The sequence below is a fragment of the Ostrinia furnacalis genome, unplaced genomic scaffold (assembly GCF_004193835.3).
Source record: "Ostrinia furnacalis isolate ACB-3 unplaced genomic scaffold, ASM419383v2 OfSCF7173, whole genome shotgun sequence".
NCBI lineage: Eukaryota > Metazoa > Arthropoda > Insecta > Lepidoptera > Crambidae > Ostrinia > Ostrinia furnacalis.
In genome coordinates, this window is record NW_021137412.1 from 669,434 (window position 1) to 697,369 (window position 27,936).

The window sequence follows — 27,936 nt, forward strand, 5'->3', positions numbered from 1 at the left end:
ACAAAATTACACTCAAAAGTAGATTAACGCCCGTTACCTATATTCAATCCTTGTCCAAATCCGGATTACAACTGTCAAATTGAATTCAGTTTTAGATTATATTTCCAAAATGTTCGATGCATTTACACTTTAATATTGTTTAAATAGTCTTATAAACAATATAAAAATGTAAAAACATCAAAAACCGCAGATATTTTGGCCAAAAACATTTTAAAATTTGACAGTTGACATTCCAAATCCGTCCAATTTGGATTAGGATTGAATATAGAAATCCAGCATTAATCTCACGCATATATTCTGAGATTGTTCTAAATGTAAAACAGGCTTTATTACGGGCAAATACGGAGTAAATACGGGCTTTAGTTCTCTTACACCTTTTATACTATTAAAAAAGTCACTTTTGCGTTATAAAAAAGTGGCAGCCCTAAATCTGAAGGCACTTTTAACCAGAAACGGCAGCGTCTAATACAAAGTTAACCCTCGATACGACTCGCTTTTATCATATACGAAAATCATTTGGCGAGCTCGTGAGCAGTAACGGGTTAAGGAATGGCGTATTTCAGCGAAATTACGGCGAATATTAATAAAAGGAGCGGTTTCACGGTACACGATATTGAGCCAAAATGACTCTCTGTGCTGAAGGTTTAGAGGTCAGTGTTGGTTGAAGACACTTAGCGTTTAATTTAAGTACCTACTTACAGCTTCAAATAGTTTGTCACACCCTAAGTGGTCGAAAAGTTGACAACACAGCCTTATTCCAATGAGGGCTATCGTTTTTATACTTAACAGTTGGCACCCCTGGCGATTGACAGCAGGACCTTACTCTACAGTGGCGCTAACTGGTGAGCGCTAAAACGATAGCCCTCATTGCAACAAAGACGTGTTTGCGAACTTTTTGGCTACTTTGAATGTCACGAACTATTTGACGCTGACTGTACTTTATAATAATTTGACTGTCGCTTAGTTCACTAGCTCTGTGTCCAGTCAGGTTCATTAGATAAGTTTGCAATATCCCACAACTATGAAACTTGACGTGTATTTGAGTTCACTTACTTCTAGTTCATCACCATCTCAGATCATAGAATCCCTTCTATGATCTGAGATCACCATATACGTCAACATTTCAGCAACAGTGCTGCTGAATGTAGGTAGGCCTTCCACATTTTATTGAAAGAAATCTGTTCAGCATTTTTGCGTGAAAGAGTAACAAACATACACCCATCCGTCCTCACTATACATATTTTCACTTATATGTATTAGTACGATTTATTCAGATGTCACATGAACTTTGACGTCCCGAAACCTGGAACTTACGCCCGTATTCACAAACGAAAGCAGCAAATCGAACGCACAGCGAGAGCTCTGTGATTGGTTCGTCTGTCACCCTGTGCGTCCACTGTGAGACCTCATAGCGTTAATCTCTTAGCACCAATCCGGATGCTAATCCTAAAAATGCTTAAAACACTCAACGCAAGTGGTATAATCAGCCACAAAAACTAATTTGCATCAAGATTGGGGCACCCGAAGTTCGCACCTTTAACAAAAAGTAGTACAATCGCATATTTTAAGGGGACGGAGCGTAGACACATTATAATATCTTTTTATAGCGTCGTAAAAGTACGACGAGGCGTTTTCACCTTGCTCATTAGGGTGGGGCGAGTCATAGGAGGAGCGGGCAGCGATTTACTTTGTTTAATTTAAGGATTCCATAATCCAAAAGGTATCAAATCCATAAGGTATCCAAAGGAACCCTATTAATGACTCCGCTGTCTGTCGGTTCTCTGCCTCAAGAACTTAAGTCCTTAAAGACTATTTTCACAGAATGTGAACTCTACTACTGCTATAAAAAAAAATTAAGAGGCTTCTCATTCGAGAAACGTGGCTTTTTGTCGTACCTATTTGTCTTTGTTTAAAATAACCACATCGAACTATTTTTGATGACATTCTCTCCCATTGAACCTTTAAGTCAATTTCACCCAAAAGGCTACCAAATACACACGTAAATTTTTAGGGCTTTAATTATTTTTATCACTAGGCTAGAATTTCTTAAAAAAAAACTATTGATTGTGTTGTGTAATACAGAATTTAAGTAAGTACTCGTACACATTCGCCATCGGAACGAAACCAGTAAATTCCAACCTCCACCGCTTAATCCTTGGACCAAACCCCGAGTTTATTTTGCTCTTTTGCATTAAAATTTCATAAAGCCGACTGTATTTAATTCGTATTTATCTGAACATCATCGTAAAAGTTTACAGCAGAACAGAAGTTCAGTTTACGTTTGGAAACTTGTAATGGGAAACCTGAAGGCGGAATTGGATCCGGGAAAATGGAAAAAATAAACGGAAAATATATTTATTGGTTTCTTTGTACAAGCAATCGCAGACTGTGGACATGGGCAACTTTAGGAGAGTTTTAACTCAATTACAGTTTTTTTAACTGTTTTCCTACAAACTTTCTACTTCTTGAATCCAATTTACGAAGAAATACTTTAAGAGGTACAAAAATCGGACACGCACATTTTATTCTGGAATAGAGGTACAAGAAGTTCATACTCTAGAGGTCATGAATTCAATCTCCGTAAAATGCAAAAAAAAATTGATATTTAGAAAAAAAATACGACCGTTTTTTGGTACCCATTAAATTTAGTAGCGTACCAAAAAACGGTCAGATAAAATATAATATGACCTAACAGTTGGAATCAAGAATTAGTCATGTATCATACATTTTTGCCTAAACTCTAGCCCTTGGCTTATGCTAGGTAGGTGTACAGTCAACGTCAAATAGTTCGTGGCACCCAAAGTTGCCAAAAAGTTCGCAACACGTCTTCGTTGCAATTGGAATAAGGTTGTGCTGTCAACTTTTTGGCCACTTTGGGTGTCACTAACTATTTAATGCTGACTGTGTACCATTAACAAACTTTGTTCATTTTTTAAATTTCATTTTGCCCAAAATATCTAAGTACTCCTACCAACGCCCGATTCAACCAAACTTTTTTCCGAGAATAATTCCTAATATAACTGGCACACAGTTTCAGTATGGGAAATATGTCAAAACTGACGATTTATTGTGAGATTAATTTACTCTTGTTTGATTGAATCCACCGTAAGTGAAGTAGACACAGTTTTTGAATTCTAATTCCTTCGCTACCAGACTTTTGATGCCTATATCTAAAATATTCGCAAGATTTCCTCCATCTAGATTTTCAAGACGATTTATAAGAGGATCCTCTATTTTCCGACCTAATATTTTTATCCTCCCGCGTGTCATGCCAGTTTTTCCTCCTCCACTAAGACGCCCCATTTATCACCAAAAAATACTCTGGTTAATTAATTTACTTTTTCGTTAGATAAGACAAGATAGTGCGCGTTTAGAAGGCTCAGAGGAATATAAAATTAATATTACTGTAATCATTTATTTTTAAACAACAACAAAAACTCAAATCTAATATTATTATCTTTGGACGGTGTAGCAACCTTGAAGTCTAGTCTTTTAATAGTAGATAATACTTAAAATTAAAAATTTAAGTAAATCTTTGTCCTAGATGTTTTCTTGTTATCGGTCTAAGAACTGAAATCCAAAGACTTAATCTTTGCTTGAAATTGAGTTTTAAACTAATCATTTCTTCTCTCGCTGGATGCAGGCCGACACCAACCGGCCATTGTGGAAATCATTGGGGGAGGCCTATGTTTACCAGTGGACACCCGTCACTAATTTGGTGTTAAATGGTTCAAGCTCCAGATTTAAAGTAAGAATTTTCGTCGATAAAATTATCCGTACACACAAAAACGTATAATGATAAGTAGGTACAGTCAGCGTCAAATAGTTCGTGACACCCAAAGTAGCCGAAAAGTTCGGTACCTACATAATTACAAGCTACTTTTGTAGAAAGTGACATTTCTGTATAAAAGTTCATTGCGCAATTTATTTTAGCAAAGTCGGTTTGGTAAATTGCTTTTTAATTAATTAAGATTTGTTTTGTATCTGTAAGCCCGCAAGAACGTGCTGGAAAATTCCTTATTAGAAGGAAGGTGAGAAGCCTTATTTTATTAATTAATAAAACGTTTTGTCTTATACATATTTAGAATCGAACCCGGAGCCCATATTACTGTAATTTTACAGGCATAAAACAACATTATGTCAGGCCTGGTTTCTGAATTGAGGGGTGCGATGGTGAGGGACCTCCTCGTGGTGCACCCTGGGCAACGTCCGCGTGGTCTGTTCACGCGGGTGGCTAACTTCTCACCTGCGCGGCAGGTCTCGTCAACTCGGCGGGCCTGTCGGGCAACCCGTAACTAGAGATGGGTAAGTGCTAATAATCCGATTAATAGCAATTGGCTAATAACGGATTAAAAGCAGTTATTAGCCATTAGCTTAAGCTACGTCCCTTCCAAAGAAGATCGGTCATCTGTGACCCAGGCCCGACAGGAACGAGACATACCTCAGTTTTTTTGTCATGTTTTAATTAGTTAAATTATATATTTTTTATATTCGAAATCTATGTATAACACCAGAATATTACCCTTTGTTTTTGTTCAGGCGTTATACAAAAACTAATACAAAATGCCTATTTATCACTAAAATTGGTAAATATATGTACCTAAATGTCTATTACAGCTGCTATGGAGTGTATCTAGGTGACCTGGAGATACAGCCGGATTATACAGGGTGAAAACGAAAAGTTACAAAATCCAAAAATTCAATGTTACCAGCTTCCATAATCTGTAACCTGTTATTGGTACCATTTGAAAGAGCATGTGAAGCACTTTCAGAATCAGTAACTAGTTTTTCGATATCTTGTATAGTTTAGAAATAATCGAGTGAGATCACTTATCGTTCCATATGTATAACCACCCTGTATAATCCGGCTGTATCTCCAGGTCACCTAGATACATTCCATAGCAGCTGTAATAGACATTTAGGTACATACATTTACCAATTTTGGTGATAAATAGGCATTTTGTATTAGTTTTTGTATAACGCCTGAACAAAAACAAAGGGTAATATTTTGGTGTTATACATAGATTTCGAATATAAAAAATATATAATTTAACTAATTAAGACATGACAAAAAAACTGAGGTATGTCTCGTTTCTGTCGGGTCTGGGTTTTTTTTGTATGGGGCGTGACCGTTCTTCTTTCAAGTGCTAAATTTGTAAACTATGAAGGGATATGTTTAATCATTAGTATAACATTAATAGCAGGGTTACCATCTGAAATCGGCTATTATTGGCTATTAATGGCTAATAACTGCTTTTAATCCGTTATTAGCCAATTGCTATTAGGTACCATAGAGTTGCATTAAGAAAGGAATACCCGAAATTTCTACGGGCACGGGAATTAGCGGGAAAATCCTTTTGTATGAAAAATCTAAACCACTTAAGGGGGTGCAGCGCGGACGAAAAACTACGATTTGATATCCGAGCTAGCGGTGGCGCAACGAACTAACACGATCACACACAAACTGCTTTACAGAGTAGAGACAAAAGAGGCTCAACACAGAGTAAAAACACGTATTTTCACTAATTTTGCTAAGCAAAAAGTGAATTTATAATACGTAAAGGATGGTTAGGTATTATAATCAGGAATAAAGAAGATTTGATTTTTTGTTGGTATTGCTGCAAAAATTCTTACACAATAAAAATCATAACTAATTGATTTCTGATGAACAATTTAATCAAAGGCGTTAAACAGTTTCGTAAAAGAGTATTTTTCCTAAAGCCAATTCGAATACTTAGGTAGTTAACGTAGCGTCTTTTCTTTCTATACATGGTCAGAATGCAAGGGTGTGAAACTAATCGAGTACCTATAGTTTGGAAATAACTTTTTTTTACTAAACTCTTCCAAACTGTATGAGCAGTTACGCAAATACCGCGTACCTACTACTCTAAATAAAAAAATTATCAATTTATTTATTTAATCCTACCTAATCAGTTTATTTTTAAAAACCACTCATCCGCAAGGTTTAAGATCTGTTTAAAATCTAGTTTTATATTAATTCGATAAAATATATTTAAGTAATAACAAATAAAAATACTCTTAAATGTAATTCCATATTTTACTGAATTTTACTAAATAAGTATCAAACTAACTTTTTAACACTCTTGTCAAGCGTAAGTCGTGTAGTATAGTTTGAAACGGAGACGCGAGCATCCACAATACAAATTAGACACGACCGTATTCAGTATGCAAAATTCGTGTATACTTTGTAGTCGCAGATTTACGAAGAGTATTACCATAGAAAAAACAAATGACAAAATATACACGAGCAGTTTCCTACGGCTGCGTTCAATCCATGTATACATGGTGTGGTTTTGTAAAACAACGCCCATCTCTGGAGTGGTGGTACACTTATGAAAGTTATTACAAGAAAAATATAAATAAAATTTTAACTTATTACTTTATTAGTAAAGAACCTCATTCAAAAGTCTCCTTAAACTTTCGAGACGGCGCTTCCTATCGCCCGCACCACCCCCGCGTACCCCGTTACACCATCGAGCACATGCGGCCACCACCCCGAGAGAGCGGGGGGACTGACCGATAGCTCGTCCGCGTAATAATAGCTACCATTTTCCTGGTTTCATGGATTTTTCCGTGAATTTTTTTTTACCACCCCTGAGATGGGCGTTGTTTTACAAAACCACACCCTGAAGACTGGAAAAACGCGTTAAAGTAACTGCTTATTGTTTCGCGTTACTCATTTAGCATACTTTCTTTATATTATAATATTATTTGTGATTGTTACTTGTTGTGTATGGCTAATAATAAATAAATACCAAGTAAAATTAAGGATAAAAACTGTTTCATTCTGTAATAATTTTTAGAATGCTGATATGCAACCAAATGGAGAAATTATGATGCGAAAGTTCTTGGATCGGTCCAGTAGTTCCTGAGATTAGCGCGTTCAACCAAACAAACAAACAAACAAACAAACAAACAAACAAACAAACAAACAAACAAACAAACTCTTCAGCTTTATAATATTAGTATAGATATTATTAGAAAATAACACAGGTACGAGGCATGTTATTAAAGTGGCAAAATATAAATTATACCTTACGGCTTAGATCTTATCTGTTATTTAAGATATAATCTCGTAGTAGGTACTTAATTGGTCTGATTCTGGGCATATTTAGGCAATAAATCAGCTGAGTCAATACGAGAAACTAAATCCAATTGTGAACGAAATTATTTTCGAACGAAGTCCCTGACGCCCGTATTCGCAAACGATGATTGCTTAAGTGAAGCAGCAAATCGAACGCACAGCGTTGAATAGAGCTCTGTGATTGGTTTGTGTGTCATCCTGTGCGTCCACGCGCACTTTGAGACTTCATAGTAATGTTTGTGAATACGGGCGTTAATCGCTAATTCCCTATTAAGTTTTGCAATATGTTTCATAGGTGGCGCGTCACTTCTACCACAAGGAGATGAGGATAGAGCTTCTTCGTGAAGAACTTCTCTTCGACACAGTCCACGTGACCTTCCAGCTGACGTTTGACAATCGAGCCTTTACCCTCGCTTCATTGGCCATGACAAGGGAGGAGAAGCATCTACCCATCAGTGCTTCGGTGCTGTTCGAGATATTTCCCTTTTGCATTGTGTTTGGGTGAGTACCTCTTACTAAGCACTTCTTACTAACTAGAGTGCTTCTTACTACTGGCTACTTTCCAGCTGACCTTTGACAGCCACGACTTTACTCTCGGATAGAATATTCTCGCATAGATTCTGGAAGGACCATACTTTCAGGTGACCAATCCTGCCTATCAAGGTAGTTACATTATGGTACATTCCCCTTGTGTGTGATCGGGTGAGTATCTTTTATTCGATTTGTGCCTTTGCAGTATTCTGAAACGTTCAAAACTCAATTCAAACTGGAGAGTACTCGAAACCTTGATTGATCCGAATATTGAAATTCCTCCAATCACAAGCTTGAATGTATTATTGAGATTAATTCGAATTGTCATTATACGGGCCTTACTCGATCTAAAATGTGGGCGAGCGGGCTCCCCACAAACATTGCAAAGTCAAAGTCAAAGTATTTATTTTCAAAGAATAGGTACCATAGTTTAGTTGTGCACGGAGAACAAACGATCAGAGAAAATAATTTCAAAGTACCTAAGAAAGAAGAACTGCCTCGGGTAGGCACTGAGTTTGAACTTTGAATCCTAAAATTCGACAAGATTTATTTTTTATGACGACTATAAAATTAATAAGATTGAAAGTTGAATTTCAACTTGATAGGTACTTAATGTAAATATGTTCCAATCCAATACCAATAAAATTAAGCTCTAATGAGTTGATCAACACAACAAATTTATTTGACCAGTGAATTAAGTCGAGGGCCGAGCTATCATTATAAAATCAGTCCATCAGGTAGCTTGTTGACTCAAATCAATTTTTTTAACGACTTACGCATACAGAAGTAGTTGTTGAAATACAGGGTGGAATTTTGTAATGCCACCTGGAGGGAAAGTACTGTTAATCTATACTTATAATAAATCTGTAGAGAGGTCAATTCTGTACATGAAATATATTTTCAAAATAACTATCAGGGGGTGATTAGTGATCGATACTGATGCCAAAAATGCAATCAGTAAAATTTTTGTCTGTCTGTCTGTCTGTCTGTCTGTCTGTCTGTCTGTCTGTCTGTCTGTCTGTCTGTATGTTCCTTATAGAAACAAAAACTACTGTACGGATTTTAACGAAACTTGGTACAATTATTTTTCATACTCCTGGGCAGGTTATAGGATACTTAGGAATTCCTACGGGAACGGGAATTAGCGGGAAAATCCTTTTGTATGAAAAATCCAAACCGCTTAAGTTAGACGCTTGAAATTTGGCATGCAGGTACCTTAGTAAACTTAAAGCTTAGTTACAACAGGATTTTGCAAAATTCTCACGGGAACGGGAGTTAGTGGGAAAAAACATTTGTATGAAAAAATCTAAACCGCGTAAGATAGACGCTTGAAATTTGGCATGCAGGTACCTTAGTAAACTTAAAGCTTAGTTACAACAGGATATTTCAAAATTCTCACGGGAACGGGAGTGAGCGGGAAAAAAATTGTATGAAAAAATCTGAACCGCGTAAGATAGATGAAGGGGGGGTAAAACGAGATCCACGCGTACGAAGTCGCGGGCGGCCGCTAGTACTGTATAGAAAGTTTTATTGAAAGAAAACATTCCTTTATTTTTGAAAAGAAAGAGAACTTCATTTAAAGATTTTTGAACAAAATTCAAAATTCCACCCTGTATACGAGTAGGTAAGTAATGAAATGAAAGGTTCATTCAATTTTATGCACGTATGAATCTTAATTAAAAAAATATTTAAAGAGGCTCTTTACAAACATGTCTCCATAAGTTTTTGGCCCTTCCCTACCTACCAGCTTTTGACTGCAGTTTCAGTCTAGCTATATGTAGAATATCATCTGTAACATCGACAAATTTTTATGATAGGTCCTACCGTCCTACCCACTAGGTTTAGTTTAAACTCAGATGGTAGGCTTAAAGATAACAATTTTAAGTAGAATTTTCGTCTATTGAAACAAAAGGTTCTTTATCTTTACCTAGTAGTCCGAAGTATAAATATTGTTAGCTGATTCGTTCAATATCTCATAATTTTTTCAAGGTCTTAAGGTTTAAAATAACTAGCAAGTGCCCACTTTCAGGTCGGACATGGTGGTACGTTCCATCGGCAACTCGCTCATGGTGATACTCCCGGACCTGGTGGGCAAGAAGATCACCAACTGGTTCGACCTCGTCAGACCGCTCATAGCTTTCAAGTTTCAGACTGTGAGTATGTCCAATCTAAATGTTTTACCCTTTTACCTCCTCAAACACAATATTCCTTTCCAAGAGACGATAAAAATCTGAAAAATAAACGGCCATGTGGCCCTGAGTGTTCATTCGTTCGTTCGTTTCAGCCGAAAGACGTCCACTGCTGGACAAAGGCCTCCCCCAAGGATTTCCACAAAGACTGGTCCTGCGCCGCTTGCATCCAGGTACCTCCCGCGACCTTCACCAGATCGTCGGTCCACCTAGTGGCCATGAGTGTAGTAGTAACAAATTAGTTATTAGTAGACTTCAGCTCTTCAGCACTACAACGCCAGCCGCGTTTTCGGGGTCGAATTCCACCCGGGGGAATGTTAGTGGTGTTCAATGATAAACCGTCTGACCCTAGAATTATCTCTTAGGCTGGGTTGCACTATCTTACTTTAACTGTGACAAACGTCAAAAATCTGTCAAACTCCATACAAAAATCACCGGTTATCGTCACTGTCAAAATTAGGTGGTGCAACCCACCCTTAATCATGTTAGGCGGGCCCTTTCCCACTGCAATCCTACATTACTGGATCTCACAAAACTGGACTGAAATTCGAATTTCAAATCCGAACGGGTCAGTTTTTTGCGGGACAGTGTCCGGGATGTTCGTGTGGTCATTGTGTCATCGTTTAGGTATATTAACGGGTAAAGTATAAAACCTAATTAAAATTACTATTAGGTAAGTAATAATGAACTCCAGATCAATCGACTGGCCCCTCTGTCCACTTTACGCTCTAATATTCTATGATTCTATCAGAATAACTAAGCCACGTGCCACGCCACTTTCATCCACACACCAGCGGACTGCAAAGTCCGCCAGCTAATCTGACACAATTGAAAACACGTGACAATCGGCTTATGTAATTTAAAATCGACAAAAGAACGTCGTAGTTCACAGATTATCTGCAGAAAAAGTTTACAGTTTGTAAAATAAATTAAACATCGAAACTTCTCAGCTCAGTTCAGATTAAATTATCCTAACAATCCCATTATTAGGTATTTTACGCCACGAGTTTATTATTCGAGTGCTTTAAAGATATTTCGGTTGTCATTTTCTAAGCTCCCTTTTGGCTATAAAACCTCGGGTATTCCTAAAGTTTTCAAAGCGCGTATAACTTTTAATAGTAACTAGCGGCCCGCCCCGGCTTCACACGGAATTTCCCGGCTTTTCTCTGGAAAAAAATCACGGGAAGCTCCTGAATGCGGGCAGTAATTTAGAATCTATATTAATATTATAAATGCGAAAGTAACTCTGTCTGTCTGTCTGTCTCTCTTTCACGCCTAAACCACTGAACCGATTTTGATGAAATTTGGCGTAGAGATAGTTTGAGTCCCGGGAAAGGACATAGGATAGTTTTCATCCCGATTTTTGAAACAGGGACGCGGGCGATAAAGTTTTTCTGTGACAGACAAAATTCCACGCGGGCGAAGCCGCGGGCGGAAAGCTAGTAATAAATAACCCTCCTCCTGGCCCAGTCGGGTAAAAATACGGCTAATGTTTTACATAAAAAAAGTATAAATTAAAAAATATATTTTGTACAGATATTGAACCGCACTAACAACATCTTCGAGCTGGTGACAGTAGAAGCTGTTATCCACGAGAAAGCGACTGACAAGCGCAATGAGCTGCTGCGTTTATCGGACGAGTCCGACGGCACTACTGAGAAGAACCTGCGGCTGAAAGGTATAAAACTGCTCTTATTTTCAGTGTGCACCTTCTGTACTTACTTGATCTTAGATTGAGACTAAAGACAATAAGATCTTAATTTTTTTATTTTATTTTTTTTTTTTTTTATTAATTAATTATATTAAGTGATTTATATCATGGAAAAAAATCGAATCATAACATTAATGAACCTTTGAACACAATAATTATTTACTTACATACTACAATCTCTGAATTTATAGGCGACGCGCCTACATACCTATACATTAACGATATTTTAACTCGTAAATACTGCACAAATATTTAATGTTTTTAGGAAAGAACACAGAACTAGATCACTGACACTGACACTGTTTGATCTTACAAAGAACTTATCTTCCCATACTTTTGTGATACCTAACCTAATCTGTAAATAAAAGAAAAACTCCTTTATTCTTACATCTCCTTTACTTTGGTTAATTACATTTCCTATCACAACGGGTGTCAGAATAAGCCAGAAACACATTTCCTGAAATGGTTATCTTTGTGGAACTACAAAAATGTAGGCAGTCGGGAACCCATGTCAGTCAAAAGGCATAATTGAATTTATTCCGCCATTCCTTGTGTTATCCACCCACTCACATGGGTCGTATAAAAGGAATTTGCATGGCTTTTTTGCAGTAACAAAAGATGGAATATTTGTTGTTATTTCATTTCGAAATATTTCTAGTTGGGTAGAATAACTTAAGTTTTAATAGGTACACAAATCTGTTCTGAAAATCATTTCGGGTTAACTTTAGTTAATTAATGCCTGTTTTCACCATCAATTCCTAATTTTTAAGTGACCCCTACCCTATGTTAACACATAACAGGAATTTTGTTTTCATATGTGTCACTTAAAAATTAGGGATTGTCTTGTGAAAACGGGCATTAGAGAGAAAGAAAGAAAAAATATTTTTAGACTTCGTTCTGATTTTCTCAGTAAAGAGCACAACACACTAAATATTTTTGTTTTAAAATAACACCATTAACAACTACATACTTAGGATGTTTAATAGAGTTTAACTTTGGCGTACTTCGTTGGGACTTAAGTAATTAGTTCGTTTCAGAAAGACTCTATCTAAATAAGAGATCCCCAAACGTTTTCATCTCACTCGTGGACTGTCTCTATGTTGTAAGATATTACATATTTTCATTCATAAAAAATGTAAATCCAGGTCGCAATAAATGTTGACCCCCATCCCATCCAAAGGTCCCCAAATTTTTCTCTTTATCCCTTAAAGATTGCAATCTAGATTTAAGCTCTATGTCTAGACGATTTATAGTTATCATAAAATCTAAACGGATCAGTCTCAAAATATTTGTGGAAATTTTAATATCTTTACATGGTAACCCTACACTAAGCGGATTGCAGCTCCAAAGGTCAAGGAACTGAGTCGTCTCAGGATTGCCAGTATCTTGCCTAGACAGCAAATACAGGACTTTAAGTCCAGACAGGGTGAATTAGACAACTTCGATAAGAACTTACAGTTTCTTTCTGCTAATATTAGGTACTAAGATAAATATCCTTCTGGCGCAGTCGGGTAAAAATCACACAACTCTCTGACAGTGTCTAAATGAAATATGTAGATTAACCTTAAAGGCAACTTTAATGAAAAATACAAGTATTGCAATTAAACTATTTCTCAAAATAAACCTCAATATGTATAGGTAAGTCAAAATCCAATAATTAATATTCATCAACTCAACTAATTTAAAAAAATTGGTTAAGTAACTTTTTTCTTAGGTTTCCGTTAATAAGGGATCACTTTCCTTGCTCTGCGCGTCAGTGCACGTAGGGGAGACTGAGGTGAGTTGAGAGGAGAGTGAGAGGAGAGTTATGATATTTGTCGATTTTTGGAAACTCATTATCTATCAGCGAGCTGTTACAACTTTCCTTGGTCTCCCCTAAATGTTAGAGGTTTATAAAACTATTTAGTACCACTTCCATTTCCTTTTCTACAAACCAAGCAACTTGCAGCTCTAAAGGTCAAAGGAACCCATCTAAGGATTGGTGCTAGACTGGTCCCTTATCTACTGAGCACAGACAGACGATGCCAATAAAACACTCCACACTTCCATAAGGCTTAAGATATGAACTTGGGGTCTCTTATAAATATTATTCTTTAAAATACAGTCAGTCTGGTTACTTTGCCCATCAGTACAACATTGGCTCAACATATAAAACTACCTATTCCAGCCAATCTTTTAATGATGGACAATCATACCTAGATATAATGATTTTAGTTTTATTTTTTTTGTCACGATATCAATGATGCTCAAGCAATAACGGGCATTTTCATAAGTATGTAAGTATAACAACATTTTGATGGTTTCTTCGAACACCACGTTGGGCGCCAATAATATTTTGGGTACGCCTCTAAAGTTAAAAATTTATAAATAGCCCAGGCAAAGCAAAATAACGTTACTTATTACATACACAACAATCTACTACAAAACAATCACATGAATAACAGGTAAACTCAATTTGACAAAAATCAACAGGAAATAATTTCCATTTTTGTAACTAAGCCGTACTGATTTTCTTTACAACAATATTAAATTCGTCTGAATTTTTGCAGAAGGGCAGGGGAGAAAGGAGCGTTACGCTTATGACGGCCGAAGGTTGCCTGACGTTATTAATTTACACCTCAAAGGTAGCCCAATATTTTAAATTTCAATGCTCTCTCTTTCTAAACGTACGAGACAGAAAGAGATTCACGTGTTGCCCACAAAGGCCAAAAACGTTGGTCAAACCACAGTTGGATTTCAGCAAAGGCATTGCACACGATTTTGAATCTTAGCTTAGTGTAAATAGCACTTGTTTACGCACGTATTTTGGCAAATAAAAGTATTTTGTGTTCACCTTTTTATTTTAATTTTCCAAAGTCAAATATGCTATGAGAAAACGAATACTTCACGTTGAAGCGCGTATTTTGTTTGGCTACACGATTTGGCAAATAAAAGTATTATAATATTCACCTTGTTTAATTTAGTTTTCCAAAGTCAAATGGAATACTTCACATAATGGCGCTTGATCAACTGTACAAGTTTCCGCCAGAGATTAAAACAAAATTGTGTTTTTTTTTATTTAGATGTGGCACTTTTTTTTTTCAGATTATCTACCATATCCCACTTCTGGTAGATCTGCGTCTCAATACAGACCACAATTCGCAACTTTTGTAAATGAAATCACTCAAGTTTAGTTGAATATTTTCAATACGTTCCCATTGATCCCTTTTAATGTATTCATGGCTGAAGTTTCGTGACAACTTGAAAGGTTAGAAACTTTCTCACCTTACAGCTGTTTAAAAGGTCGCCATTTTGCCAATCTTAAAAGATATCAGACTTCCTACACACGTAAAAGTTAGATACCATCGCTCAAGGGTTCTTTATGGAACTTCCCATGACTCAGTGTAATTCCGATTCAGTAACCCGAGCACGAATAACTCTCGAAATCGTATTTCTTTAACGATCTTAGCGGATAGGGTGCACTTTTCTAGTTTTCATAAAAAATAATATGATTTTCATGCCATAACGAGAAAGATATTTATTCGTGCTCGGGGTAAAGTAAATTCTTTGCTGCGTATCTCCGAGTAAGTAGGTAGGTAAGTTGAACTTAACATGTATTTGACGAGAAATTATAAGGCGGTCATGATTTAAGTAGTCACAAGAAAGTAAAAAAAAAAAAAAACAGTTTTTCGTAGTGCGAAAGATTGTTTCTACGAATAGTACGAGAGGGGACCGTAAGATACCCTACGTCACTTGATACAAGTTCACGCACACGTTCTGAAAAGTTGTGATAAGCTTGGAACAATTAGTTAATAAACTCCGATTTGGCCGAAAGTACAAAAAAATGGCTATTTCTAGTGGAAAAGTGGTCCCCTCTTGCACTAGAAAGTTTGTTTAATCTAAGATTTCAGAAAAAATATGGTTTCCATACTTGGTCTCCAACGGACAACTTATTGCCTTCTATTCTATCCAACCCTGGTCATGTAGTCATAAAAAAAGCTGATTCTGAACTATTACTTACACAAGCACAGCTTCGCATCTGTTAAGAAGCACTCACTAAGCTAAAAATAATGGTCATTACTCCAACATAGTGAACCACAGTAATAGTTATTTTCTCGTAAATCTCGAGACTCGCGAATTTCTCACCAAGAATGGATACAAATGGCGTCCCATTTGCCAGTTATTTTCTCAAAATTATTTCTAGAAAAACCTGGGAATCCCATATTTCATTTAAAGAGTATATTTTTGAGAGTAATGTGAACGCTGACTGATATTAGTTTCAAGAATTATTAGGTACTGTTTGTTATCGTCAGTTTTATACAGGTTGTCCCAAAATTAGCACGTCACACGCATACTGGAGGTGGCTGGGCCTAAGGCGCAACAAGCTAGGGATGTTATGGATAATAATGTAGTTTCGGTTATGGATACGGTTACGGATATTGGAATAATATTATACCGGTTTCGGTTACGGTTACGGATTATTTTAATTTCGGATATCCGAAAGTTTCGGTTACGGTATATCTGTGCCAAGTATAGAATGCAAATTACATTCCATTCCAATGCTTGCTTATGTGACGCAGCAAATCGAACGCACAGCGTTGAATAGGGGTTACCTACACCATATCGAATTACAAATGATCTTTTTATCTACGTCCTAATAGTAGGCCCTTTGCACACGTCCTAAATAAAGCATTGTGACAACTTTCAAAGCGGTTCGTTTCACAGGTCAGATGATCTACATGGACAACTGGCGGATGATGATGTACCTTGGCACGCCAGTCATGCCGGACTTGTCCGCGCTCGTGTCCACCGGCCTTTACATCAACGACTTATCTATGCATGACTTTAGCAGGTAAGAACTTTTAAACTTCTTTTATGGTGTATTAGATTAGAAGACAGTATTGGCAGAGTAAATACAAATGAGTAGATTATCTTCATAGAAACGCACCGAGCGCGGTTTGTATGTGAGCGCGCCAATACGTATGCGGCGCGCACGTACACACTGACAAAATTCGACGCAACACCCCGCTAATCCACGCTGGTATTGGGCCTAGGATGCGCGCTTCGATAAATACGTCATTTTATCGACTTTGCACGATAAGCCAATACTTTTGTCGTCTAAAAATCGATACAATTTTGTCATGCCGCGCATCCAATAGGCCTAGCGCTTAACTCAATCAATGCCTGAGGTATGGGTGCGGCACGGGTGGGTGTTTTTATAATGTCAAATTATGTCAGTGAGACTTTCAGATTTCCTTCAGATTCATAATATGCTCTGTCACGTAATATGTCAATGTCACTCCTCCCGTGCTGCTTCCATGCACTGACTGCGTTAAGGGCTGGATCTATACGATAGCATCCGGCATAAAACGTCTGAAATTTCCCTCTCCATGGAATTATATTATTTCTAGATAATCTTGTTGATTTAAATTTGCAATATCCTACACTGAATAAACTGGGCAAAGATGAATGATTGACTCCTAAAATGTAATTGAATATAGATCCTCGATTGAAGACGTTTCTGAATTAATTAATTATGAAGGCCGTATTTTGTCTTCAGTTGTCGCGTCAGTATTATTAACATCGTCGATAATGTTACTCAAATTAATCTTTGTCCAATTTTTTTCAGTGATCTCATTCCGAATCAGTATCTGAGGGCTGAGTATGAGTTTACATCAAACGTAGTCACTAGCAAGCGCGAAGAACTAAAATCTTCAAATATTTTTTTCTTACTTCAACTATTAAAAAGTGCTTAGTTACTAATTAAATATTTCAAGAAAAATCAATAATAAAATAATAATAAATAAAAACCTAAGTTTTGCTCTTATCGAGCCTTTACATGTCCCATAATCTTTTTGCCCTACCAGCGCTTCGAGACCAACACTTGGCAAATGCTGAGAAGAAGTGCCAATTCAATCCAAACAATTTCCCAAACTTTTTTTATGTAAGACAAGGCAGATATTTGACCGCAATCGCACTTGGTATTATTATAGTGTTCAGGAAAGACAGCAACAGGCAGCGAATTCCAGTCCCTAGCTGTTCGCATTATAAAAGAGTTATCGAAACTCAAAATCTTTTTCCAGAGACTTAATGCTGGCCGGCACCCAGCAGTCAGTCGAGCTGAAGTTGGCCCTCGACCAGGAACAGCAGAAGAGCAAGAAGCTAGAGGAGTCCATGAGGAAACTGGACGAGGAGATGAAGAGGACCGACGAACTGCTCTACCAGATGATACCGAAGCAAGTGGCTGATCGACTGAGGAATGGGGAGAACCCTATTGACACGTGTGAGGTGAGAACTTCGCTGATTATTTTTAATTAAAAATTTAAGCCACGATTAGATAGCCGAACGGTGTAGGGGTCGTACTGGCTCATTCGTGATCCGAGGAATCCCACTGCCGCTCGACTATTGTGGTGAGCCCTCTCGTGATACAAGCATTTAACTTAGTACAAGGGGCTAACGAGACTATTTGTGTTTTTAGCACATTTTGTCATTAATACAATTATGTTACGAGTGGGTTCACCACAGTAGTCCAGCGACGGCGATATTCCTTCAAGTCAGCCAATCTGTCACCTTCATCGTTTGCCTATCGTTTCTTCAATTTCTTTATTATATTTATCCAAGTGCCCTAAAGGTGCCTGCTGACAATCAGCGTCGTAGCATACATTGTCACGACTAATGCTGAGTCGGGGACCTTTTTGTCATACGTAGACTTTTGCATACTTGTATCATTCTGAATATTTTGTGAGCATTTGCTCACTAATTCTTAGTCTTTATTTAACTGAATCATGACTTATTAGTCACTGTTGCAGAGGATCTTAACGTGCGACCAAATATACCACTTTATTTGGCGAAAGAAATGCTTTGCTACAAATATCCCAAATACTGCGTCTTTTCTGAGGCAGTCACTTTTAGGCAGTTGTTTTTTTTAAACGTATGTTCTTCGTCTATTTTCCGCCAAAAATATCTACCTACCATACTTATTTCACAAAAAGAGATTTATACAAAATAGGTATGCCCAATTGCTGAATTCCATTGGAATTTCTTACTACTTTTATTAAATGTAAACGTCCATTTATAGAAAAGAACTTCCTTAACCTTTTTCGAAGTAAATACGAACGAAACAGTTCTGAAGAATGTTTACAGATTTGCGGAGTCGAAAAAGGAAAGGATAGATCTAGGATTTACCGACAGAAGATACAGATCTTTATTCAATTTCAGTATTTACCTAGGACCGTGTTGATCAGTCTTTGATCAAAGTCGGATGGAATTTGATCCCTCCTGTTAACTTAGGGTATCGTTACGAGAAAATCGTTGTGCAAATATTTGACGTGTCATTGGATAAGTTATCTGTAATTATTTATTGGTTAACTTAGTGCAAAGGCTTTCGACGGCTTTACAGAAATTTGGTGAGGTATTAACATGTATTTGTTTGTAAGTAAATCGTCTTCTTGTCTTGTCGACAACAAACCTACACAGTGTCATCAGCCCAAAACTCCGCTACAAGAGTGGCGTTGTCAGTAGCCTTCATTAAGTCTTCCTGCGTGCAGTTGTTTGGGCACGCAGGGCATGACGATGTGCTTGGTAGACTGGGGAACAAAACCACACTTGCACTCCAAGTTTGAGTCATCCAAGAATTCCTACTTGAACAAAATTTACTTGTAAGTAAATGAATGCGCGCTGTTGAAATAAAAGCGAGCTGTAATAACTATTAGCTTATGACATAGGTATAACAACTAGAATCGCCAAAATGGGTATGACCGTCCTAATACCAAGTATTCTGTTCCCATTACATAATACTAGGTACAAACAAACTTGGCTTTATCATCATCATCATCATCATTTCAGCCACAGGACGTCCACTGCTGAACATAGGCCTCCCCCAATGAGTTCCACATCGCACGGTTGGTAGCGGCCTGCATCCAGCGCCTTCCTGTTACCTTTATCAGGTCGTCGGTCCACCTTGTGGGTTGACGTCCCACGCTGGGTTTTCCGTTTTCCGTACTTATGGCTCGGAAACGTGGCCTCTCACTATAGGCCTTATAGTATAGAAGCTCAAAGTTGCACAGCGTGCTATGGAGAGGGCTATGCTCGGTGTTTCTTTACGAGATCGAATCAGAAATGAGGAGATCCGTAAACGAACTAAACTTGGCTTATTTATATTAAATTAGCTAGAAGGAAGAACCTATCCTTTTACTAAGCAATGAACATGAAATTGTAACCTAATAAGTATTATTAAATAAACACTGATAAATGAATGTTTCTTTTACATTTCTCGCCGTTTTCATTAAATTAAGCATTCTATTTCAAGAAAGACATCGCTAAATTAATTTTTTGTTTCTGTGATTCATATAAAAATCTCTGACAAAAAAACATCGCCTAAGGACACTTTAGAATAATATCCCATAATCCATTATCCCATTTTGTGGTAGAATCACATTGTGCCATTTCTATAATAAGCTGATAAGATGAAGTTAAATAGAAATATCTAATGAAGAAAAGATAAAGAGAGATGCAGGTTATGGCGGGAGAGAGCTGATCTCCCCTGCCCTTTTGTCCCTATGTCTGAGAGTCCTCCACCTGGACATGAGCTCCCCTGGCTTACCTGGAAGTTTTTAAATAGACTTCGGACGCAGGTTGGCCGTAGTAAGGACAATCTGGTCAGGTGGGGATTCTTGGACGGCTTAAACATGGAGTGCAGGTGCAGTTTTGTTCCCCAATCTATGAAGCATCTGATGTCGTGCTCTGAGTGCCCAAGCAACTGCACTCAGGAGGATTTGATGAGTGCTACTGACAACGCCATTCTTGTGGCGGAGTTTTGGGCTGATACTGTGTAGGTTTGTTGTCGACACGAAAAGAAGAAGAAGGATCTAATACGTAACTAAAATCCAATATTCCGTTATTTATAAGTTAATAATCCGCTAAGTTCCCCGCAAATTTCCAAACAAACAAAAATCCGTGACGCACCCTGTAGAGTGCGGATTAAACTTGAAACATAAACACGGCTGTAGTTCGAGCGTCTGTTTTATTGCGAGGATTAGCACTTACAAAAGCTTTAAGCAATTTTAGAGTAAATACTGAACATTGTAAACAGCATATTAAATCATAATTAGTAAGTAGTTGCACAGAATACATACGATAACAGTAGCGTAGTGGTAATTTCGCTTCGTCGGCACACCTAAAATGTTAGTTTTTGATTTAAAAGTTGTGTTACTGAATTATTAATTTACGCTATTTGATCTACTACCTTACATTATAACTGCATAAAGTAGGTACAATATGCTGCCGTTTGTCAGCGTCAAATTGTTCAAGACACCCAAAGTGGTCAAAAAGTTGCCCAATGGTGTAAAAACAGAAACCACGATAGCCGAACGGTGAAGGGGTCGGACTGGCTGAATAGTGATCCGAGGAACGCGGATTCGAAACCCACTCGTAACACAATCATAATTTAGCTTACCACGAGAGGTTAATGGGATTATTTGTTTATACTAATTACTAATAATGCTTTATATATAAAGACGTGTTGCGAACTTTTTGGGTGTAAAGAACGACGCTGACAATACTTACCTATGGATTCTGTACAAGCTCTCCAAATCGCTGTTTCTCTACAATAGTTAGTTAGGTAGATCAACTTTGCAGGAACCAACACTAACGCTGGGTTGGGTCCATCTTACTTTAACTTTGACAAACGTCAAAAATCCGTCTAACTCCATAAGAAAAACACCGGTTATCATTACTGTTACAGTTAAAATAAGGTGGTGCAACTCAGCCTAAGTAACAAACGCCCGTATTCACAAAGGATGCTTGCTTAAGTGAAGCAGTAAATCGAACGCACAGCGTTGAAAAGAGATCTGTGATTGGTTCGTGTGTCACCCTGTGCGTCCATGCACACTGTGAGACCTCATAGTAATGTTTGTGGATACGGGCGTAAGTAACTAAACGTAACTTGTTCATAGAACTTAATTAACCAAAATAAACCCCGAATAAGTGGTATTTCGTGTACAACCGCAGATGTTCGACAGCGTTTCGATCCTGTTCTCCGACGTGGTCACCTTCACGGAGATCTGTTCCCGCATCACGCCAATGGAAGTGGTCTCCATGCTGAATGCCATGTACTCTATCTTCGACACGCTCACTGAGAGGAACAGGGTGTACAAGGTAATCCGGCTCGAAGGACCATTTTTACCGATGTAGATCTAGCAAGTCTTTCAGGATGTGTTAACTATGAAAAACTTTTATGTCGATAGTTCCTTAAAGTTAAGTTCAATTAAACCACCTTTTACTGAATTATAAAAAAACAATATTCAGACGATTGTAAAAGACTTGCACCGAAGCGACATTGCTCTTGTATGGGAAAGTTCACTCGGTTACAAAAGATATCAAATTAACCTCCATAAAATTTATAAATCATAGTTAACAAAAACTTTACACCAAAACTAATTCCACAGGTGGAAACAATAGGAGACGCATACATGGTGGTATCAGGGGCACCAGAAAAAGAGGACAATCATGCTGAGAAAGTCTGCGACATGGCACTTGACATGGTCGACGCGATCACTGATCTTAAAGATCCCAGTACAGGTATAGCGAAAATTTATTGTAAAATTCCTTTAAATTGGAACCACCGCCACTGATCTTTCTGGTTCTTGATCTGATGTCGTGTGGCTATGTAACAACTGAAGTCACAGTAAATACTTTAAGAACTGAATAGCAGACGGCTGTTATTTCTTAATAAGATCGACAGATTTATGTCCTCTATAGGTTCAGGTCAGGTGCCCTTTAAAGAATCAGGTTAATGCAAGCCTGTAATATCCACTTACCTAAAACCCAATATTTTATTTATGTAATATTTTGCTGATTGGCCCCAGGATTTTAGAGCGAAAAATCAACTCTCTTAAATTCTCAATCACTAGATCTCGGAGACATTAAGTAATTATTTTTTTCAGGTTCTCATCTCTCCATAAGAGTCGGCGTTCACTCAGGTGCAGTAGTGGCTGGTATAGTCGGCCTGAAGATGCCTCGCTACTGCCTCTTCGGAGATTCAGTGAACACAGCTTCGAGGATGGAATCAACGTCAGAAGCTATGAGGATCCACATATCACAGACCACGAGGGAACTGCTCTCACCATCCTACATGGTGCATGAGAGAGGAGAGATACAGGTTAAGGGGAAAGGTAAGGGTGGGTAGTTCAAAAAAGTATTATTCCTTCATTTTGTTGCAAACATTGCTTTAGTTTGTCTCTAACCTAAATCACTGTTATTTGCGTCAGAACTTCATAAAAGTTTTGAAACATTATTTTCATAATAATACTTTTCAGGGGCAATGAAAACATACTGGCTGGAAGGCAGGGAATCAAGGCCGTGCCTCACCAAAATGATATCGCCTCAACTACAGCCTGGAACAGAATTAGAATGGGAAAGAGCAGCTGACGTTAGGGACAGCATAGCAGAACATTCTGCCCAACAAATGAACATAAAAGAACTAAATTCTGGAAATTTCACTCACCTTCCCAATGCAATCAGTTCAGGACCAAACTCCTTGGGAAATAACACTCCGAATGTCATAGCAGTACAACCATCAAATCAGTCATCTCTGAAGAGTCCGCAAGTGCAGAGAGCCAACACTCCTGCGCCAACAGTGACGTCACCAGTGGAAGAGAGACGAATGTATTCCCCTGTCACTTTCCAAGACGTAGCGCGGAGAAGTATAGCGAATTCACCAAATAGGACAGAGAAGGATCGAGGTACCTATGAAAGAAGATAATTTTATGGGTTGAAAGTGTATTATAAATAATTCTAATGTAGTCATCAGTCGGATGATTAATTTCAGATTCCAGATCGACGAGCTATGGAGTAGTGTGGACAGATGCGGAATCTGTGGAACCGGTCAAAGACAGCCTGGATTCCTCTTTCTGGTAATTTGAAATGCAATGTTCAGCACTTTTACTTGTGGAAGTGACATGACTTTTATAATGATAATAATTATTATACCTTCATTAAATTGTGTATTTTTATTTTATTTGTTTAACAATGTTTCAACAGCATTCTGTTTTTACTCTATAGGTAAAGTCAGCGTCAAATAGTTCGTAACACACAAAGTAGACATAAAGTTGTCAAAACAACCTTAAATTGTAACAAAGACGTGTTGCGAATTTAATGGCTACTTTGGGTGTCACGAACTACATATTTAACATTGACGCTGTACTCTGTAATAATCTGTATATTTTGTATGTAATATGTACCTAAATAGAAAACACATTCCATCTCTCGAGATAATGCTGGAATCACTAATTTTAGCTTGAACATTGACTGATAGAGTGATGATATTACTACAAGGAATTTAAAGCCTTTTAGGGTAAAAGTGCCGTTTCTGTCCATAGAGATGTAATAGGTGCGGTAATATTTCAAGTTACAGTGCAACATCCCCTTGCAGAGTGGGCACGGCGCCGGCGACCAAGGAGAGGGAACAGGACAGCTTCGTGGAAAAGGCTGTGAGTTATTTAAAAGAAAGTTGTTATTTTATTTCCAGACTTATAGTATTTGATGAAGGTGTGGTATCCCAAAGAAAGTCGCTGTTGATGATGAAAAATCCGTCAAAAGGCAATCTTTATAAATCCATTCACTGTCCACAAAAAACACACAATATTGGACTGTTATATCTACTGTTGTTTATCTACTCTAAACAGAACTGGTAGTAGAGATGATTGTGGATTATGTTGCATCACTTCAACCCAGCATACTAAGGCTAGGTTGCACCATCTCACTTTGACTTTAACAAACGTCAAAAATCTGTCAAACTCCATACAAAAATACCGGTTATCGTTATAGTTACTGTTAAAGTTAGTTGGTGCAACTCAGCCTAAGCGTGTTGCTAAGGATATTATAGTCGATGAACCTGGATGCTGACAGCAAAAGACCGGTCGTTATGGAAATCCTTGAGGGAGGCCTTTGTCCAGCAGTATTTACTTGGCAAGAATGATGACCTATGTTTTGTTTTCCAGTGTCTAGCTCGTATGTCTCCGTCGCACTCAGCGCCTCCGACAGTGGTCGGCGACTCTTGCTCCACGCTGCGGCTGGATACCACCTCCACGAGCCCTAGCCAGAGCAGGGAGGAACTGCAGGGTACGTACACAATCGTGGGCGTACCGAGGATAGGCTGAGGAGGGCAGCTGTCCCCCTGAAGCTTCAACCACACCAACGCGTGCAGATCGCCATCGCCGGCGCGATCATAAGGTCAAGACAGGTCGCGCGACCCATGACAGTCCGCGTGACCTGTCATTGGCCTATGATCGCGCTAGCGATGGCAATCTGCACGCGTTGGTGTGGTTGAAGCATTAGAAGTTGAAAACCTCTACATAAGTAGGTACTACATGGTACTAGTACTATACATACCTCATGTTTTGCTCATAAGTGTCTTAAGAACGAGAGATACCTAGGTACCTACTTATTAAAAAAAATATTTTAAAATCAAAAATATTTAATACTGTGCTTGGCAACTGTGTGAATAAGGAAAGAGTTTTTTTTAGCCAGTATGCGTGAATTTAAATGATTACTAAGGGTGGATCCGACCAAACAAGGGTAAATATTAGTCTCAGAATAAATCGTCAGTTTTAACTAACTAGCCATACTGAAACTGTCAATGTGCCAGTTATACCAGGAGTTATTCTCGGATAAAGCAGTTAGCTAGAGACCTTTGGCTTAATTGTTTATTTTTTTATTGTGTATAATACTGTATCTCATGTTGATAGCCCAATAAAATAAATAAATACAATTTTGGTCGAATCGGGCCTAAGGAACGGTATTTTAACTTGAGGATAAATTCGTACGCAACATGCACACTCATCACAGGCCATATTTACATTATCATTACTTAACTACTTCTACCTCTTTACAGAAACAGACGCCGAATACCAAGACGCTCACATGGACAACCAGCCCCACATTTGCACCATATCCGACACCATCGAAGCGAACCACTCGAAGCCTGGCCGAGTAGGCCGCTTCAAAGCCAGAATAGCACCCGGCCACCAGAAGTGCCAGAAGACAAAAGAAGTCAAAGACAAGTGTCAACAAAGTCTACCACACGGCCACCACCACACCAAAAATGTCAACCACCACCAGTGCTGTGGTGCGTTCGGAAATCCCCACGTGAGACATAAAAATAACTCTAGCTGTCGGTTAATTTAAGGTTTCAATTTGAATGTTCATAATGTAATCTAGAATAGGTGTTCACTGAGATAGGTACGAAAAACTGGCAAGTAGGACTTTGTAAGAAAAATTTCGATTTCCTTGTGAAACCTGTGGTTTCTTTTCATTGTGATAAGATTAAACCCCAAAAGATAATATAGTTTTTTATTTTTTTAGGGAACACAGCACATCGAGCTAAACCTGTCGCATCTTATTTGATTGAAATAAGTGCGATTTTGCAGCAAAAATGTACTGTAATTGTGTAGACAATTAATGCCAAGTTTTAGAAAAAAATATTGAGAAAAAAAGTTATACGTAAATTTAATAAAGATTTATTCAGAATATACTACATTTGATGAATACTCAATTCTAAAGATATTAAGTACATAAATATTTACGAGAGATATCTAAATAGTTTGAAAAGTTATCGTATATCGTACATTCTTACATAGCAACCTTTAACTGTTGTGTGGGAACAGAATTCATAAAAATTCTTCTAGTCTTCTACTTATAATTGTACTTAATCACTAAATATAGCTGTTCAGATTATCTACTTTTATAGTATTTTACAATGTAATTAGAAGTTTATTTATTGTTAAAAATAATTATTATAACAATAGATCTCAGATGCATAACATCCCAAAGAATATTCCAAATGTTAGAAAAGTTATAAAAAGCAGAGCTTTACGCATTGACAATAGAAAGGAAGGGGATTATAATAAAAATAATTAAAATATGGAAATATTGACGCTGTGTGACAGTGGATTCTATTAAAATAGAATATTGTAAAATATTTTAATGTTTCTTCACTTTAGACGTTATTCACGAATGTGATTATTTTTATTTTGAGTATGTGATTCTAGGAGTGGAGGCCACGTACCCACAGGGTAGACCGACGACCTCATAAAGGTAGCAGGAAGGCTCTGGATGCAGGCCGCTACTAACCGGCCATCGTGGAAATCATTGGGGGAGGTCTATGTTCAACAGTGGACGTCCTGTAGCTGAAATGATGATGATGATGATTCTTGGTGTCGAGGAATATTACGCAAATAAGTCCATCAAAAAACAACTACTTAGCTATTTTATTAAAAGCAATTATACATAAATAGCTACGTAAACAATAATTTTACATTAAATTATTTTTATAGGGTTTGTGCCTTGAAAATATTGGAATGGTGTTAAGTTATACCCAATTATTATCAAACTTATTATTAATTATTACACTTCAATGTATTTGTTGGGTTAAATTAAATTATTTAAATACAAAGTACCCACAATAGTTTTAGTCGTGAATAACGTCATTAGAAATTAAAATGTATCACATTGAAAAATAATATCGTGCACAGAACAAACGATATTTTAATGTATATTTTTTACTACTGCCACCTAGTGACAGTTAGCTGTACATTGTATTTTGTATCTTCAATGTATATTAGCACTAAAAATTAAAATACATACTTGCATGCATAAAATGCAATAATAATGCAGGGATATTAAATTGCACTTTTTAAACTGTTAGCTAAATAAATTATTTTTGTGCTATTATACTTATTTTTTACGCACTCCAGTTATTGTAGGAAATAAGGTATTAAGCCTGTAAGAGTATTATTAATAATTAGTTAATTACTATTCTTACTATTATTGTTTTAATTTAATAGGTCCAAAGAGATTAAAATATAATGTGAATAATGTACATATGTTTTGTATGTCATAGTCAGTATGGACGGACGACGGCGTATCAAGCTAAACTATATTGCATCTTATGAACGTTGCAATAGGTGATATTTTAGAACTAAAGCGTAAAGTTTGATATGCCTGCGACTTTCTACGCCTTCATAAGTTGCTTATACCAGTTTGTTTCAAAGCATTTTTATATTATTTTGCAAGTTGTCAAAGAGAGATTTTTTTCAGGCGAGTTCTAAAGCTATAGCCGAAAAACTCTTACGACAGATTTTTGGTTTCCAAAATAAATGTATGACAATTTTTATGAAACTCATATCATGTTTAATCAATATTTTGATGAGATTAGTAAATAAGCATAGCAAGGTTAACAGCGCCCCTAGCGACTAGACTAATGAACTTAAAATGAGTTATGTTCATAATGTTGATAATTATTATTCGAATTTTCTATTCATAATGTTACTACCTACAGGCCTCCGTCACTCGCCTATGTCGGCCGAGATAATTACCTACAGCGCGCGACAACTTCAAGTTGCAAATCAGTCCGGGCCGCCACG

The 27,936-nt window shown here is 37.4% G+C and overlaps 1 protein-coding gene across 1 annotated transcript; it reads left to right on the forward strand.

The window, feature by feature from the left end:
- Nucleotides 1-623: 623 nt before the first annotated feature.
- Gyc88E (Guanylyl cyclase at 88E) lies at nucleotides 624-26,659 on the forward strand. Its single transcript, XM_028319326.1, has 14 exons — nucleotides 624-650; nucleotides 7,401-7,606; nucleotides 9,666-9,789; nucleotides 11,362-11,503; nucleotides 16,241-16,367; nucleotides 17,599-17,803; nucleotides 21,524-21,670; nucleotides 21,961-22,093; nucleotides 22,459-22,686; nucleotides 22,831-23,256; nucleotides 23,343-23,427; nucleotides 23,922-24,003; nucleotides 24,514-24,634; nucleotides 25,407-26,659. The coding sequence occupies exons 1-14, from the start codon at nucleotides 624-626 to the stop codon at nucleotides 25,697-25,699; spliced, it is 2,346 nt and encodes a 781-aa protein (XP_028175127.1). The 3' UTR covers nucleotides 25,700-26,659.
- The last annotated feature ends 1,277 nt before the right edge of the window (nucleotides 26,660-27,936 follow it).

Coding starts and splice junctions, on each gene's coding strand:
- Gyc88E (XM_028319326.1), top strand. CDS start 624: ATGACTCTCTGTGCTGAAGGTTTAGAG. Junction 7,607..9,665: donor CCCTTTTGCATTGTGTTTGG/GTGAGTACCTCT, acceptor GCCCACTTTCAG/GTCGGACATGGTGGTACGTT. Junction 22,094..22,458: donor TCTTAAAGATCCCAGTACAG/GTATAGCGAAAA, acceptor TATTTTTTTCAG/GTTCTCATCTCTCCATAAGA.